The sequence below is a fragment of the Hipposideros armiger genome, unplaced genomic scaffold, assembly GCF_001890085.2.
Source record: "Hipposideros armiger isolate ML-2016 unplaced genomic scaffold, ASM189008v1 scaffold_612, whole genome shotgun sequence".
Lineage (NCBI taxonomy): Eukaryota > Metazoa > Chordata > Mammalia > Chiroptera > Hipposideridae > Hipposideros > Hipposideros armiger.
The window spans coordinates 1,036,972-1,055,609 of record NW_017731962.1 but is presented as its reverse complement, the minus strand read 5'-3'; the positions used below and the strand labels follow the sequence as shown (position 1 = coordinate 1,055,609).

At 53.1% G+C, this 18,638-nt stretch overlaps 1 protein-coding gene across 1 annotated transcript in view; it reads right to left on the bottom strand.

Annotated features, from left to right (window-relative positions):
• The window catches only part of ADARB1 (adenosine deaminase RNA specific B1), a 71,865-nt gene that overhangs the window by 29,093 nt on the left and 24,134 nt on the right, over window positions 1-18,638 (bottom strand). Inside the window, exons 2-7 of the mRNA XM_019625006.1 lie at window positions 12,392-12,466; window positions 7,929-8,881; window positions 3,917-4,031; window positions 1,948-2,116; window positions 1,247-1,395; window positions 41-209 (exon numbers count right to left, since the gene is read on the bottom strand). Of these exons, the coding sequence (XP_019480551.1) occupies window positions 41-209; window positions 1,247-1,395; window positions 1,948-2,116; window positions 3,917-4,031; window positions 7,929-8,881; window positions 12,392-12,419 (1,583 nt within the window). The 5' untranslated portion in view covers window positions 12,420-12,466. The remainder of the gene's footprint in view (window positions 1-40; window positions 210-1,246; window positions 1,396-1,947; window positions 2,117-3,916; window positions 4,032-7,928; window positions 8,882-12,391; window positions 12,467-18,638) is intronic.

Sequence of the window (18,638 nt, the reverse complement as noted above, 5' to 3'; positions counted from 1 at the left end):
GGGAGACTGGCGCAGCGAGGGGCGGGCAGCGGGGCCTTACCGTGCCATCTTGTCGCTGCAGGACATGGTGAGCAGCCTCTCCCCCTGCAGCACCCCGTCCCACGTCTGGATGCTCGCATTCGAGCGCACCGGGATGGTCCCCTCACCAGATTCTATTTTTGTCCGCAGCTGTCCTCTGGCTTTCCGATTCGGGTGTCTGTCTGCTGGTTCTGAGAGAGAAAACCGGAGTGAGAGAACCCACGGGTGGGAAACCATCCACTCATTCACTGAGAAGCACATCTAACAACACCCTATAAACATAAAACACAGTTTATGCCCACATCTGCCATGTTTTTATTCTATATCTATAAGGTATATGTTCAGTTTAACATAAAATTGGACAGGAAGGCTATAACACAAACCAAAGTCACAAAAGTGATCTCCTTAGGTGTTGGGGAAAAAAGAGGGCTTCCATTTTAACCAAAATGATTTATTTTTATCATTAAAATTGAGCGGAAGCAAAAAGGACAAAATGCTAACATTTACTAATTCTAGGTGATGGATATATTTCACTGTTCTATTTTTTCCTGTATTTTAAAATTTTCAAAAAGAAATCTATAGGGATACAGAAATAAGCCCACAAGAAGCACATGCAAACGTCATATGAACACGGGTGCTTTAAAATTTTTTTATATTTTAAAAATATTTAGCAATTTTCCACAATGGGTGTGTGTTGCTTTTATAATCAAGGAAAGTAATGCAATCAAACATTCTATTTGGAATACATAACGCTTAAACTTGGGAGAAGAGATGTGGATACAAATTCGTATACGACAAAAGCGTTAACTGATATGCAAAGAAGGGTGAGAGAAATACACAGAAGTGGGGTCTCCCTTCTCATTAGTCTGAGCCTGCTTCTGGAATTCCAGCCAAATGCTCCAAAGGCACATTACGTTACAACTGGTCAGAAACATGGAGGATAACGTGCCTGTCTGACTGAGAGTATATGTTATCCAAATTTAAGTGCTGAAAACGATTTTGATCTGATATGCTCTCTCTATTCCAATTGCGTGGCATCTTTATTAGAATCAACATTTTCATCCATTAAAATTGTCTATTAAATTAGTCATTGAAAAGAAAGACCTCATGCTTTTATATCCTAGCAGATCCACAATCAAGACTGACATTTACAAAGGACTAAGGGTGTTACGTGGGCTCATCCCGTTGTGACTCGTAACCAGGCTTTCCGTGAGAAACCTGGGCGCACCTTCCAGGACGGGCTCGTGCGGGGAGAAGATCCTGGCGTCCCCGCAGGGCGAGGTGCTGATGTACAGGTGGAACTGCACACTCTCCTTCAGCTTGAAGCCCCCTCGCGGGGACTTCTGGAAGATGGACTTTTTCTGATCATCTTTGCTACTGCAAGGAGATAAGTTGCAAAATTAACTTTACAGCTGTGTACAGTCAAAACTCAGTCTGTCTGGCTCCCAGTGGTTCCCAAGGACAAGCAGGAGCTGAACTGATGGAACCTTCCATGTCCGATACTCTGCACTGCTCTTGCCTAACTGGGCATGTCCTCCAAATGCGAGTACTTCTTTCCTTATTATTTCTGATCAGGCAGAATGGCTACATGGAAACGTGGCTTAGAAAGGAAAAGCAGTTTAGACACATGATGGGCTGGTTTTGGGCACAGTGACCAGAATAAAAATGATTGTGCCGACCATGCTGTTGAGTTCCATTTTGATCACAGCGCCTGGAACAAAAGAACAGGGTCTGACACAGGCCTGCAATCTGGACGCATGTGTGCTGGGATTCAGCCAACCCCGGGAAAACGGGTTCCAACCTTAGTATCCCTGACAAAGTTACTGCTTGGAGATTCGTCCGGTGAGAGGTCTGCGGTGTTTTGACGGGGCAGGGGAGAGGAAGACTGTCTGAAACAGCCTCCTTGGCTTATCTCCTCACCAAACTTACTTCAGGTACAGCTCCAGCTGTGCATAGAGGAATCTGAGCAAGGACCTCCGAGATATGATCTCTGCGTGGCAGTCGTTCAGAGCGAGGCCGCGGTCACTCATGTACTCCCCGTTAATACATTTCGTTCCCGTGGAAACACTTATCACCTTGGCATCTTTAACGTCTGTGCCTGAAAAACAAGAGATGCCCCTCGCCTGAGTCAGTCGCATGCCTGACGAGCATCCGTGGTGCCTCAAGCTGCAGAGAATGCCGATCATGTTCACAGCCTCACCGCCTAACCCCACCGGGGCAGACTCACGCCCGCAGGCCTGTACAGGATGCACTGGGCGACACTCCTGGGCGCCCAGTGTCCTCACTATTCAGCGTGCAGTGTCTCCACCTAAGGCTGCCTCCTCCTGAATGTTCCCCGCTGGACGCGGGTAGGAAGCAGTAGACTAATCAGTCAGCTAATTAATCTTGAAATCAGTGTCAAAGCACTCAAGAGGTCAGGAGGGCCACCCACACCAGAGGGACAAGAAGGAGACCAAGTGACTCAGTGTGCCGGTTAGGAGTCTGTCACCATCTACCCGTGTGGGGGACAGCCTCAGCATGGGAACTTCCAGAGAGCGACCACTGGTAGTGAATCTGTCCACAGACGATGTACTGCAGACATGCTGCGAAGGCCCTGAATGTCACCGGATACGGTGCGCTCACCCAGTGACGGGCACTAGGCCTGCCAGGTAAGCGTTCTCCCTTCAGTCCCACATCCTCTGACATGCATGCTACTACCATCTGCATTTTACAGACGAGGAAACTGAGGCAGAGGGGGCAATAACCTGCCAAGGTCATTCGAACCCTCGGAGCTGTCTGAGGTCAGAACCGTGTGCCAGGTGCTACGCAGTCCTGCCTGCAGATGTAAATTGTGGTTTGAGCAATGGTCCCAAGTGAAATTGACACTGAGGTGCAAATGCTACCATGAGGACACCTGCCTCTTCCAAGGTGGCTGAAAGCTGATGACAACCCCACCAGCTCCTCCAGCCGCTGAGTGGCCACGCAGCCCTGCTCAGGGAACTGCTGAATTCAGTTAAGTAACAAGTAACAGTCAGGAGGAAAACACAGGCAGCAAACATCAGAAAACCTGAAACCCAAGTTGGCGTTCAGAGTTCTTCATCCCGCCCCTGAGACACACGCTCGGCTGTGCCAGAGCAAACGTCATGGCAGAGGGAGGACGCTGTGATTCAACGGTCGTCACATCTCTCTAGGTCGTGGGGAGGGGGCTCAATGCTGAGGATTCCGGAATCATGTCCCTCCCCCAGTGGGACAGAGAGCAACCTCGGGGAGGAGGATGAGTCAGAGAGTGGGTTTCCTCCTGGCTGGCCGCTGTGGACACATGGCTGCTCCTGGCTCCCCTCTCCCTGGCCACCAGGGCCCGCTTCCTGTGGGTGGCCATGGGCGCCGCCAGCGAGAGCGTCCCCCGCTGCATGACGGGGGTCCAGGCATTGGCCAGGCTGTGGCTCTGTTCCTAGGAGTCACCCCTGGAGGTGCTGCACGAGGGCTCAGTCCTGGGCTGTGGGAAGAGGACTCGGGAGGGTTCCTTTCACTGCTGGGAACCTGTAGACAAACTTAACAGAGTTCCTTCTGCTGTCTCAAATCTGCCTTTCCCCAAGGGTTTCCCACTCCTGCTAGAGCTTCCTCCTCCCCTGTAAGTCACACAGAAACCCACATGGCAGCATTAACGTTCACTGGTACGTCAGACTATGTCCTACTTTCCAGGGAAGCAAGATTTAGCAAGTCTGCTGCCCCCCGTCTTCTCACACGCCCGTGGGAGTCCATATGAACACAGGGGCTCCTCCAAATGAGAACCTGGGGCAAGATGAACACTGAAGGAAAAAGTGTAAGTGCAGGCCCACATGTGCAGATGGCAGACATTTTGAAAATGAAGGGAAAAAGTGATTTCCTGTTAGAGATTTTTACAGATGAAGATGTTTACCTGTTGTCATGACAATCCCAGCGAGAACCTTCCTGCGAGCGTGAGGGGAGGAGAAGTTATCCGTCAGGTCAGCGAACTTGTCCAGCACCAGGCGGGCCACAGCATCGGCTAACACCTGAGGACCACAGCAGGGGTCAGGCGCCCGGACATCTGCCAGCGAGCCGAGCTCTCCTTCAGGTGACAGCACGGGTGGCTTTTCTTCTGGAGACTCACAGAGGTCGATGTGGCAAACGTGTGTGTGCGAGCATGTGTGTGCATGCATGTGAGCATGTGTGACTGTGTGCGTGGGCATGTGTACAGGCATGTATGTGGGCATGCATGTGTATGTGCATGTGAGCATGCACGTGAGCATGTATACAAGTGTATGTGTGTACGCATGTGAGTGTGCCTGTGTATGTGCACATGTGTAAGCATGTGCATGTGTGAGTGTGTGCAGGTATGTGTGAGCATGCATACATTAGCATGTATTCGGGTGTGTATGTACGCATGTAAGTGTGCGTGTGTAAGCATATGTGAGTGTGCGTGCACATGTATGAAGATGCATAAGTGTGTGAGTGTGTTTCCTCCAAAACGCTCTCAGAAAACAGATGTCCCAGGAGCACGAGAGGTCCTGGCTGGACTCCTTGATGTCTCCAAAGACAGGGACAGCCCTGAGCCCGCACTCCTGCATGTGAGGCACGCCCACGCCACCCCTCCAATCCCCACAACACACCGGCCGGCCCTCCAAGGAGGAAACCAAGGCATAGGGCAATGACAGTGCCTTCCCTGGGTCACCTGCCTCCCACCCGCCACTGCTCTGCCACCCAGGCTTTCCAGGGAGTGTCCGGCTCAGGCTGGCAAGGCCAGGGGCACACCCTCGGGTGTGACACACAACATCAGGGGCAGGAGAAGGGCAGGTTGAAGCGTGATCAAATGGAAGCACTGTGGGCTTTGCACAGCACCTCCCTGGCAAAGGCACCGCCCGTGGGATAGGCCTTTTAGTAATTTCAGCGTGGACAAGTCCCGGGCTCAGGACACACGTGCTCAGAAACCAGCACTGACCAGGGCTCCAGGGATGTTGTGACTTAGATCCAACGATACCGGAACGTCCCCAAGGCCACGCCTTGAAAGAGAAGGCGTTAAGTGACACCCGGAACCCTTCCATTGCTGTTACAGACCCGACAGCCACTTGCCCTGAAGGGAGTGCTTCTCAGAAAAACACATCTGCTAGATTCGGGACACGTCTTATTTGTACGGCTCATGATTTATCGTGGATAAAACGAACACACAGTGTTCTGGGAAACGGTGCCTGGCGGGAAGTGTGTGCAAAGAGCCACGGGACCCACATCCGCCCCATCTCACACCTGTCTTGACGATCAAATGGACAAATCTAGTGTCCCCAGCTTGGCCCTTCATAAAACATGTCCCAAATGAACAGAAAAGTCACCATCCCAAATGATGACTTATTTGGAAGTACAGTTGTCAGGATGTTTTTGTCCTGTCACTGCACCAGGCAACCCCAGCGAGCCCCAGGAGACAGCGCTCAAGACAAGTCACGTGGAGACAGGACAGGTCGGGGCGGGGTCTGGGGACCTCACGCTGCACCTTGGCAGAGGTGCCCATGGCACGATGTGTGCAGGAAATGGGGTCAGACCACAGACAGAAACACAGACGTGCAAACACACAGTGGAGAGGGTGTCACTGCTAAAGGACAACACACTCCAGCTTACAAAGAAAAGGGAGAGGTTAGGGATGACCGTTCCGTCTCGTGTGGGGTTAGGCATATCGCCACATGTTCGGAGGAGAGCAGAGGAGTTTAACGAGAGCTCAGAGGCACTCGAATGGCGGCCGGGCACTTCCATGGACACTTACCTGTTCGATGGGGGCATCTGCGCATCTGGCTTCTTCTGCTCCCCCAAGGGGGTTGCTACCTCATCTCTAGGGGCAATGGGACTGTCCCTCTAAATGGGGCGGGTATAACCAGAAAGTCACATGCTCCTGGAGCCACGCCCACAGCGCCACAGGCCCATGAAACCGCCTGCACCACTCGGCGGGGGCTGAGAGCTCTGCGATGGGGCAGGCCACTCCGATGTCACTCCCTGGTGACAGAGTGCTCTGCTCACGTCTGGCTTTAAATCCTGTGGTGCCACCGTGAGCACCATGACGGCACAGACTACAGGGCTGGCGTGTCCGCCAAGTCCCGCTTGGGCTCTCGGGGAGCGGTGAGGAGTTGCTCCCAGTCTAGCTGTGTGTTTGGAACCTTCCAGGGCAAAGACTACGAGCCCAGAAACACACCGTATGGCTGACTCTGTGAAGGCACCTTAGGTTCTCCAGGTGAACAAGGTCACATCCTGAGCTACTGGGGCCTCTAAGAGACACTGAGGGGCCACTGTGAGCAGAGTGGGGACCAAGCACTTGTCCCCAGGCCTCACTGGCCCAGGATCAGAGGCCCCAAAACTGCTGCTCGGCACCTGCAGAGCTTGGGGCAAGTGGTGTCGGGCGGGTCGGGACACCCTACCCACCACACCCCTCCCCAGTGAGACTGCGCAGGCCCAGCCCTCCCAGGTTGGGCTCTGGCCACTGCTGCCCCAGAAGCGGCTTGGGGATGCGGGCTGCCGGTGCACGTGGCATCGACCGCCCTGCCTCCCTCTGTGGTGCCACCGCCTGCACTGTGACACTGCCATCTGGGATGCCAATCATTCACATGACTTCAATTCTCTGACCTACGATCCTGCTGACGTTAAGGGGAAACAGGTCACATCAGGCACTGTTTTGAACTCAGGCTGAAATAGCTTAAGAAACAGTAAAACCTGAAAAGAAAAAAAAAATCACTTGGGAACTAGTGCCACCGATTTGTAAAACAATGAATGGACTAATAGTTCTTATGAATAACACTGACAAGGGGTTAACATGGGGAGCAATTGTTTGGTTCATAAAAAAAATCAGCAGAATACTTTGAGAATGCTATTGTATACTGATGCTGTGTTTGGTTGCTTTAGACAAAATAAAACAGATTTCCTTCTTTTAAAACTGAAAACTACTGGTCACCCCTGAGGACACCTGCACAGGGGTTGCTCTAATGGATTAAAAGGGAAGAAGCGGTGACACTCCTTGGTCCCTCTAGGACAGCACAAGCTATCCCATCTGTCAGCTCTGAGCCCGCACCTTTTCTGATCAGACCAGGATGTACTTTATCTTCACATTGAGTAATATTTTGACAAGAGGAATAAATAGAAAAGAGGGTCAGAATTTCTCCCTAAAAGGTTTTCACAGACCTGAGAATTTCGGATTTCCAAGAATAGGAGGAGGATGGAGGCAGAGCTCAGGGGCAGTGCAGTGCCCCTCCTGGCTCACAGAAGCCAGCGTGAGCCTGCCCTGAGCTTTCCTCTCCCTGCACCCTGACCTCGGAGGAGGTTCCAAGGCCAAACGTCGGCGTGCCTGCCCACGCTGGCCGGGAGGAGGGAGGCCTGCCCGCGTCCTGCTGGGGATTCCAGGTACAGACTCCGGGCACCTGGCGGGCCCTGAAGCACGGGCTGAGAGCCCCGCGCCCCACGCCCCTCACACACGTGCTCCCTGCTGCTGTGCGTGAGCTCACTCTCTGCACAGATGGCCCCTTGGCCTTGTGGATGCAGTGGTCCGCCAGTCCTGCTGGGGCCCGACACCCTAACCTGACGGGCCAGCCTCACTCCGCTTGTGCCCAGAGTCCCCAGATGAGACCGTGGGGAAAACACCCTGAGCGGGCAGGTGTGATGGTCCGCCCCTCGCCCCCCTCTGCAAAGGTGCCCCGGGACGGGCCCCACAGGAGAGGCCTCGTGGGGCAGGGTTGGGAGGGGCTGTCCTCTGGAGCGAGGCTCGGCATGGGGAGGGCGGACAGCACTGCTCGGGGTCCCTGTGCTGACGGCCTCAGGCCAGCTCCCCAGTGACCACAGTGACGATGCCATCTAGGAGGGCCTGCCCAGCAGCCACTTACTGCTAACTGCTTCTGGCTGGGACAGAGTGACCGGAAACCAGGCACAAGAGGACGTCTCCTCACCTGCGGTGAGTGTAACTGGAGGCCCTCGCTGGGGATGGGCTGGCGAGATGGAGTCTGATCCAAGTGCAGGTTGAAGACGGCGGCCAGGGCGGACTGCGCGGCCCGGGCCTTCGCCAGCTTCTTGTTCCTCCCCGAGCCTTCGAAGAACTGGCCGTCCACCACCACGGACATGACGAAGTTCTTGGCGTGGCTCTCCCCGCTCTCCGACAGGAAGTCGTACTTCAGCCCCGGGCGCAGCTCATTCAAGATCATCACGGGGTTCTTCCCGCTGGGCGGCGGGAAGGGCGGCGGGACAGGGAGGGGCGGCTGCGCGAGGCCAGCGGGCACCAGGGACGCCGACAGGCTGAGGTCCCCGGCGGAGCCGAAGGAGTCGTCGCCATTGGAACCCATGTAGAAGGGCACCTCTGACCTGTCCGGGGTCTCAAAGCCATTGAAGAGCGTGTCGGGGAAGTCGGCCTGGTCAGACGTGAAGTCGGCGTTGGCGGACAGGCCCCGGCCCATGGCCAGGTGGGCCTCGGAGGCGTTGGGGAACTGCACGAAGGAGCGCAGGGCCTTCTCGGCAGCCTGCAGCTTGGCCTTCTTCTTGGTGGGGCCGGAGCCCTCGAACACCTGCCCGTTCACCTCCACGGACATGAGGAAGAGGGGCGCGTGCACGGGCCCCGTCTGCGACAGCAGCGTGTACTGCAGGCCGGGCTTGATCTCGTTCAGCTGCATCAGCGCGTTCTTGGGCAGGGCGGGCCCCGGCGCCCGCCGCCTCTTCTTCAGGCAGAACTTGGCGTGGCCGTTGCTGCCCTCGTCCAGGGGCCGTTTCCGGCCGGCGCCACCGCCACCGCCACCGCCACCGCCACCCCCGTTGGAGAGCAGGCAGCCCTCGGGCGGCCCCGGAGCACGGCCGTCCCCGGGGGGCACGCTGTCCACACCGCGGTTTTCCTTAGCATCTGTGCCGCTCGGACCTGCGGTGCCCAGAAAGAGCAACTTACAACGCCTTCGTTGCAGGATCTTGTAAATGCAAAATTTATAGATTCCTTTACCTCTTTGTAACTGGTTAAGTGATGTGTGCTCAGAGGTTTGGCTCCCGCGCACTGAGCCTGGGGCTGTGGGCCTGGCCGCGTGGGTGAGCGGACGTGCTGCTCAGAAGCGGCTCCGACATTCCTGTTTGGTATCACCAAGGCCTGTGCACTAAGGGTGAATTTTTAACTAGTTTTTACGGGACTACAATGAAGGACCTGCAGGCACTTTTTCAAGCTTACCAAAACGTGGGCGAAGAATCAGCCTGGGAGCCCTGACATTAGTCAGTCTCGGATCAGTATCGACACACGTGTTCAGTTTAGCGTTTTCTGCCTGTCCCACGTCACGGCCTCTCACACCGGGCTTTGACTTGCAGCATCTCCCGGGAGACGTAACGCATTTAAAAACAGGCTAATTAGTTCCTCGGGTTTGAAACATACAATCAATATTCAGTTTGTGGATCAATCTTAGTTATCTGCTTATGTAATTATGTAAAGTAGTCTGGCCTTTTAGAAATTATGTTTGAAGACTACAGCTTCATTACTAGTATTTACTTAAAAATTTTCACTATACATGGGGATGGATGTACGTCTGAATCCTTAATTCCGTGACAGGAAAAAATACATAAGGACAAGACGTAACACTGGGGGTGCAGACAGGCTACGACTCCCAAGCTTGAGCTGGCAAGTTTGTCTTTTTTTTTTTTTAAACAAATATTTGATGGATTTCCAGAATAACTTGGTTATCCTACCTTTTATATTTATAATTAATAAATTTTAGAACTCTAAAAGTTCAGAGCAAAATAAATATGATTTTACTTTCAAAAAGGGGGATTACTGCTCCCTTGAAGTTTATCAGGCTCTTTAACAGAGAACGAGAGTGAGAACGGGCTCTGTCTCCTGGGCCATCTCCCCAGGCCGTGTGGAGCCCGGAGCACAGCAGGAACACGGGGCGTCACGCACTGTTGATGTGACAACGGGACTTAAGGGCCAACCGCTGCTTCCAAACTCCACCATAAATCGTTTAAGTAACAGGAGCGTTTTTGGCAGGTGTAAATCAATTTTCAGAGCCCAGCATGGTGGCCGGATCTAGTTGCACTATGTGACTTGTCATGCTAAGCAGGCTGAGGAAGGGCTGAGTGTCCATCCCATCAGCTCTCCCCAGGGAGGGCCTAACAGGATGGATGTCTGGGCCACCGGCTGCCACACCGAGAGAAAGCTCTCAGTTCCCCGGGCGGCCACCATTCAGCAGAGAGGTAAGGGATGGTCCTGGTTTAAGCACAGCCCGTGGGAAAATCGAGTGTCCTGTCGCAGAGACCGGCACGGACCCGCGCCCTCTGCGGATGGCACCTCTCTCGTCCTGGCACACACCACTTCTCCCAGTTGACAAAGCTGACGGAACAGACACTAAATTTTCATTTATAACATCCTCCAGCAAAAGCTCGATAGGTTACTCCTCTGGGTGCTTAGAGGACACAGAAGGCTACGAGGGCGGGGCGGGGCGGGCTGCGGAGCAGACAGCAAGGACCCCACAGGCGCGCAGCGGCTGTGCTCAGCCGGCGGTGCAGACGCTCAGTGCCACACACACTCGGGCATCACGCGGGTATGTACAAGCTCCGCAATGCCCCGATGCCTTCCTCTAAGAGACAAAACACTCGGTACTGGGCCGCAACCTGAGATGGTAGGAGAAATGCACTTTCCACGGCACAGTCCACACACATTCTGAGTTCCTGTGAGTGTCAGGAGCACTGAGATGCTGCTCACGCTCCACCTTATTACAAACACTACTACGTGCAGAAAAAGAAATATTAAAATTGGAGACAGACAGCCTTCTAGTATAACTCTTCTTAAACAGGTGCTTTCTCTTGAACATCATGCTACTTTATTTCACAAATGTGAATACTAATCATAACATTTTTCACTGCATCCAAGATGACAGGAAATACGGAACTGGCATCGCTAAGTTTCAGCACTGAACCAGCAGCTTACCTTTCCAGAAAAATTATTTGTTGGCTAAGTTACCCCAGGAGCAGTGTGGGGACAGTTATGTAATCTGCATTCCGGGACGTTTCTAGCCAAGCAGATGACTGCCGTGGACAACAGCCTGCAGCCCCGACAAGGAGGAGGCTGGGGACAGCCACACGCGCACTCTGCATGGGCAGAACCGGAGGTGGCGGGTGGGGCTGACGAGGAGAAACATACGCTGCTTCTAAAGGGACGTCATGAGTAGGCTCGGGGATTCCAACCTGAAGGCAGCAGCCACCAGAGGCCACGCATGTGTGACAGGACAGAGCCACAGGAAACGGCATGTGTCCAGTTTCTCATGCTGGCATCCTACAGGGACTGGCTTCAACCAGAGAGAACGTCTCCTGTGTGGTTCGTGGAACACAGACCCAGCCCACCTCCTGTCGCCACGACAGCCATGGAGCAGCCCGGGAGGCAGGCGCGCTCCGCCCAGGGAACTCTGGGTTCCAAGGCCTCAGCCGGCCAGCTCTGGGCAGGGCCCAGGGGAATAGACGGACCTGTGCTGTCACTGGTACCTGCTCTCAGTAAAGGCCACCTGTCACTCGGACCTGCATGTCCTTCCTCGGGAGCAGGGGCACATAGGCCAGTGGCGCGCGCGCGCGCGCGCACACACACACACACACACACACACACACACACCAAGCAGACCACACACATGCGTCAGACATCAGAGGGCTGCACTCCCCTTACTAAAAGCTCCCAGCTTCTGTGGGAGCCTTTAAACCTTTTTAAAAAGCACTGCTATTTGGGTTTAAAGATAAATCAAAAGGGAGAGGTATGTTCGCTGAACTTTCCACAGAGACTGCGGTGAAGGGAAGCTGGCACGGCTGAGCCCCTCCGTCCTCACCCCCAGAGAGGACAGTATGGGAAGGGGAAGGGCCCAAAGGTGAGTGTTGGCCACTCCAGTCCGAAGGCTCATTAAAGTCTGGAAACTTAAGATCAGCAGACTCACGTGAGCCCCTTCCCTCAGAATTCAGGGAGAATCCAGTGTTTGAACAGAAAATTTATGCATTGTCATCCCCAATAGCCAGCTATTTAAATTCGTCCCCAAGGTTATCTGACATTGGCACAGACAGAGACCTGGCTACCATCACGACAGCCAGGCCGTGACTTAGGGTGAAGCAGGTGGCTTCATGAGCTATGCCCCCAGAGGCACGCGCTCCCCCCAGGCACGCCCCCCCCCCAGGCACACATGGCATGGCCTCGGACCATCACCAGGAGTGACAGCCCCGGACAAGTGGCTGGAAGGAGATGCCCCCGGTGAACAGAAAAGGTGTCACACACTCAAAACACGCCACCGCCATTAGCATTAGCCTGTATCCCAGGAAAATTGCTTTCCCCAAACTGGTGTCATGAACTGAACGGACAGAAACACTAAGGCTGTCCCGAGAAATCAGCGACTCGATAGGACATGGCAGGCCTTGGTCTTACTCATGTTTTCTTCATCTTCTAGCTCCATGGCAAAATGCTTGTGAGGGTCTCTTGACTGGCGGTGGCTGATTCTGTCTGAAAGACAGCAAGAAAATAACATTCAGTGGCCCCCTTCTGTGCAGCGTTGGGCAGGCATCCTCTGTGGAAACTAAAGAGAAAACGCATGAAACGAGAACAGTTCGGGCTGCCATCAGGACACAACGTTCTGAGGCTCCCACCTCTTCAGTACGTCACCGCAGGACCCCCGAGGACCCTCCTGCAGGGAGGGCGACAGGTGGGAAGGGGCCCCAGCAAGGAGGATTTGAGGGCCACTCTGAGGAGCGTGGGCGATTCCTGGGGAGAAGCCATGGAGAGCTCCGAACCAGGGACAAAGGTGACGATGTTTACGTCTTCGAAGGTTCTCTCCTGTAGGACAGGCTGACGACACACCACATCGCGACAGATGACAGATGACGACAGACCAAGCCCACCTGCTACTGGGGCTTTGCGCTGGCAGCCTTCTGGTCCGCCAGAAGTCCCCCTTCGGGTGGGGGAAGGAGGGAGGCCCACAGCATTTCACCTCACCCCCCCCCCTCCACTGTGGGGAGCGTCTCATACGGATGGAAGTAAAAGCATGGACTCGTTAACATCTCGTCTAATGTCTCAGCCATGTACATATATAGCTTAGTATTTTGTTGGCAGGAGAAACCACAGAAAATCCTCAAAGAATTAACTGCAATTACCTAATTATTAACAGATTTAAGAGTTCCCTCTCCCTAAATAGTTGGCTATGCTTTGCACGACTGTACAAACACCTGGTCTGTAATACAGTAGCCCATCAAATTGCAACTGAGGAAAAACGAGCCATGCAAAACCTGTAGCCACACGTCGCTTGTATGCGAATGAAATTCATGTTATAAATCACTACAAGCAAATTCACTGCTTTCAGGAACAGTGACTGAAATGCTAGCACATGCTCGTATCTCACAGACTCCTCACGTGCCATGTCTGACATACAGTCTCCGAGACATCGTTTGCTCACTGTGTCCAACCTCACGTATATCTGGCAAATCTGTTGCTAAAAGTTAAATGAGTTTCTATCTGGAATCCTTGATTCGAGACAGTGTTCCAGGTAGTTTTAAAGGCATTATTATTTTATACTCGTTGATTACTTTTAGGTATGTTTTCTGAAAACCTATCACACGCAAAGCGGTGCTGGAACTACAAGACCTAAAATGAATCAGGTTCTGTGACTGGGAACGCGAAACACAAGACAGTCTGGACAGCCGATTATCCTTAGGAGTTCCTGTTAGTCAGTCAGGTGCAGAAGCAGCACTTGTCTCTCAGCGTTACGCACTGAAGTTCTCAGAGACGGGAGGGTCGCATCCGGGATTTATTAGTATAAGATGGCCCCGCGTGCTGGGAAGACATGGCGTGGGTTCAGCTCAGGGCCATGGCTGGTGACTGCTGATGCTGGCTGGTGGGCACGTGGGCTCACGATGCACCTGGTATCTGCATGTGTGTCCAGTCCCGTTATGGGAACTTTTAATAAGAAGGGTCCAGAACTGAAGGTCAGACGTGGAGGCGCCGCCTCCCGGCTGGAGGGTCAGGTGGGGAGATGGGCGTGGCGGTCAGGCAGCCGCAGAGACCGAGGGTGGGGGTGGGGGGCCTGCAGGAAAGCACAGGCGCTGGTGAGAGGCAGCCCCAGCACTGGGGGGACCGCAGGCTGTCAGTCCTGGAAACTGCACACGACTGCCGGCACTCTGTACCCACTCGCTGAGCCCCGGTTCAGAAGCAGGCGAAGGGGCCCGTGCGGGGGGAGACGGGGCAGCGTCCTTCCCCCCCTCGGCACAAGTGATAACCTGACACCACATGGAAAGCAACCTAAGAAGGCTCTGAGGACGGCAGGCCTGCCAGGACTTGGACACTGCGGGGGTCCCCTGAGTCTTCCGTGGGTGTCGTTATCCCAGGCTTGGAGCTGAAGCAGCTGGCAACCTGGAAACACCAACAGGCTCAGACAAAAAACCCACCAAACACTGCTCTCCCTGGCAAAGGGCCAGGAGAGGGCCCTCCGGGAAGGACAGGAAGCAACTGAGGGAACCGCTGTCCTCCAGCCAGACCCCACCCTCCCTTGCAGCAAGGCCCAGGGGGGCTCGACGCCCATTCCCTCCCACCCTGCAAGGCGGGAGCCAGGACTCCCACCTGCACCTGTAACACGGTGAGGAGGACCCCCCGCCCCGCTGGGTGTCAAGGAGGCCCCACCAGCAGTGTCCGTGGAGGCCTGGTGGGGAGCCCGCACTTCACCGCTGCCCTCATCACAGCAGTGGGAGCGCACGTCAGCCCAAACACAGGTTCAAGTAGGATATCAGTCTCAGAACGTGGTATATCCAGGTCCCAACAAAAATCATTCTTCACACCGAGGGCCAGGAAGATCTCAAACTGAAGGAACAAAGACAATCAACAGACGGCAACCCAGAGATGTGAGGATTCTCTGAGAAAGGCTTTCAAGCAGCCATCATAAAGAAGGAGAAGTGGGGGGAACCCGCCTCGCTGATTTCAACACTTACTGTGTGGCGTTCGTCACCCAGGCAGCGAGGTGGTGTGAGGGACACACAGACAGACCGCATGGGGACAGCAGGGCCCAGAGGCAACCCCATCAGGCGGTTCAGCGAAGGCGGGGTGGCCTTGCAGCTGGAGCCGCTGGGCACCCGAGTCTCGTGTCTGCACAGAAATGCACTCGACGCGGCCCAGGCTCCGCGTGCTACACACACCACACAACACCTAGGTGCCCGGCAGGAGGGCACCATCAGGGCTGAGGGCCTGGCAGAGCTCGCAGGCCAGACACCAAAAGCACAGTCCATAAAATAAAAGGGTTTCTTTGGATAGAACAAAATTAAAACCTCCTGCTCTGCTAAAGACCCTGTTAAGATGAAAAGACAAGCTATAGACTGGGAGAAAATATCAGAAAACCGCATGTTCAACCAACAGAATACACAAGGAATTCTCAAAACTCAACAATAAAACAAACAATGCAATCAGAAAATGGGCAAAAGACATGAAGAGACATCTCACTGAAGAGGATTTGCAAATAGAAGAAAAACACACATGAAAAGATGCTGAAAAGCATTAGCCATCCGGGAAACGCACCTACAGCCACGTGACACACTGCTGTCCGCCTGTGACAACAGCCAAAACAAAAACCAGTGACCATCCTAGAGGCTGGCGAGAACGCGCTGCTGGTGGGGATGGAAAACAGTGCGGGGCTCTGAGGACCAGTCCGGTAGCTTCTTATAAACGAAACACGGGCCCTTGTCCCAGAGAGATGAAGACTTGCGTTCCAGCTCCTTTGTTCACAACAGCCCCAAACTGGGAACAGCCCAGACGCTGCTCAGTGGATCGACGGCTGGACATTACGCAGACAGGAGGATCAAACTACTGACACACACAGCGACTGGGACTCAGCCGAGTGACAAAAGCCAGTCCCCGAAGGCTACACAAGGTATGGCCATTTATGTGACATTGTTAAATGAGAACATGACAGCAACAGAGGACAGGTTAGTGGCTGCCGGGGTTGGGAGGGTGAGGCTGTGACTACAAGAATGCCTCGGAGCACTCCTGTGGAATGTTCTGGATCCTGACTGCATCGGGGGCAACATCCTGGTGGTCACGGTGCATTACGCAAAGTGAACACAGTTCTCGCCGTGTCATTTCTCACAGCTTCACGTGAATCGACATTATTTCCAAATAAAAAGCTTGAAGCAGGCAGAAGGCACAGGCCGTGTCTATCACCCATCTCTGACTGCTTGCTTTCTGAGAGCACTGGCTGCCTGCAGGCTGGGATGGGGCAGAACACACTGGAGGGACAATGACGGGAGCGGGAGCCCCACGAGGAGCCCGGCTCTGGCGGGGTCCACCTGATCCGTGCCGTGTGCCTTGTTTCCCGCTCTTACATGCTAGTTCTCAGAAAGGACACGGAAATGTCTCACAGTAGGAAACAGCCAGGCTGTGCGCAGCGGTGGAGGGGACGCGCGTGCTGAGAACGGAGGCCTGAAATCGCTCGCGAAGCAGAAGCCAAGACTTCCACTGCCTGCAAATGCCAGCTCTTGTACCAAAGGTTATAAAACAAAGCGAGGGAGTGAATGCAAGACTTCAGAGCATGTCACGTAACCTGTTCCTTTCATGCTGAAAAGCACCTCTAGGGCCTGAACTAAAAAGATGGAGGAATTAAAACCTCATCTGGACGAAAATGCCAGGAACAGCCAATTAAAGAAAAGCTTTATTTGGAAGCAATATTCAGACTATTTCTTCATTTTTCAGGATGCCCCTAAGCAGGAAGAAGTAAGATAAACTTGGGAGGCAGCGGAGTACGAACAGACCACTACGCTGGCATCAAAGACCTGGGGTTCACCTTGAACTTGGCTGCAGTCACAATTCCAACTTTTCTTTCTTAAATGAAGTAGATAAGCTGATTCTAAGGTTTAGGTGTGACAAACAGGTCTGAATATTCAGGAAAAACTGGACTAAACCAGCAGTGAGGTGGGCCTGCCCTCCAGGCCAGAACAGTGCCCGTGGCTCACGGACGGAAGATGCGAACTCCTGGATGGGGACAGGGCACATTCAGAAGTATGCTGTCGGGTTAAGGTGGCGTCCAAGTCAGTGGCGTACGGATGCTCTTCTCATGAGCAGATGGACACGGGTGACCCCAAGGAAGATGAGGCCAGTGTCGCTCAGAAGTGTCAGTGCAGTTCTCCGTGGGCTACTTCATCTCAAGTAACGACTCGACTGGTGATGCTTCGCTGTTAGGGGCTGGGAGGTAAGTGGCCACCGGGTGTGTTTTCCTTTATGCCTCTGTGGAGGCTTATGTTGTAAAGCAAAGGACAAAACATTTATACAAACAACGTTCCCATCGCCTTCTGACTACTCCCTATCTCTATGGAAACAAGCTGCAGCCATCCTCCCCCACCGCCCTTTGCAGTGAAGAAAAATACAGAGAACGCTACTTATTTATGGTAAAGATGCACCAGAACTTGAGTACTATCTGTTGTACTGGTGAAAAGTGCTACCTTTAGGAATTCACTAAAAATTTACAGATTAAAAACATTTAAGACAAACAGTAACCTTGATTAAAATTACTAGCAATTTTTACTGACTGAATCCATTTTACTCTCAAAAAGGATGGTTTGGGGAAAAGTTTTACATATTTGGTATGGCTGCTATGGGGTCTGTGTTCAATGCCACACATGGCAAATTTTAGAAAAGAGAAGAGTTAGTGGCGGCGACGCCTGTTCGTTCTGTATTGCAGTCCAGCGACCTGCTGAGGCAAGAGGCACCCTGGAGCAAAAATGCGAACGACCATGTCATTCTTGAGCAAAGGCAACTGAAGCGTTCAATTCTTACGTTACTTGAAGGAAAAGAATAAAATTCAACAACTTCACAATGGATGTTAAGAGAATATACTTCATGATTTGTATTTCGCTTTCAACATTATCTAAACAAAGTAATAGCACTGTAGAGTGTTCAAACCATTCAATTTCTAATATTTTACAACGAAAAGTTCTCTTTCTAGAAACCACCCAAGGAATGGACGTTCAGTTCGGTTACCCTGTAGAGGTTTTGTACACGTGGAGCAAGACATTGTATAGCTGAGTGTGCACAGCAAACAAGGTTCATGCATGAACTTTAGCAAATATATTCCAGTGAAATGCAAAAGAGAAGAAGGTGACGTCATGGTCAAACACACACCACAGCCACACACACACAGACACCACAGCCCCCCCACATGCACACACCACACACCACATAGAGAGAGAGAGAGAGAGAGAAAGCCATAAGGAACAAAGCGGGGTCTGGAAAATGCCGTGAGTGGCACAGACTCAGTAAGTGACAGACTGATGCAGTGATACAGTGATGAAAACACAAAAAGCAATTTCCCTGGGGTTCAAACGGTCTAACAGAACTGGGCTTTGTGCCTGAGCCTGTCCTTCACTGCCACCTGCTTGCCAAGCCCCACTGTGAACCAGTGGAAATGGTGAAGGTTTCAAAGTGGAAAGGTGCCTACTGTACAGGCTGATGTCTCTGGTCAGCTCTGACCCGAGCCCACTGGACAGAGGACAGCGCGTCCCCCCGCACGTCTCAGGGCCCTGGGTGCCCCCTGTCAGAAGGCAGCACCTCCCAGATGAGCCTCCTCAGGACACCCAGTGGCCTCCCTGTGCCTATCTGGATATAAGAGCCTTGTTTCTTTTTTTTTTTTTTAAAGATTTTTTATTGG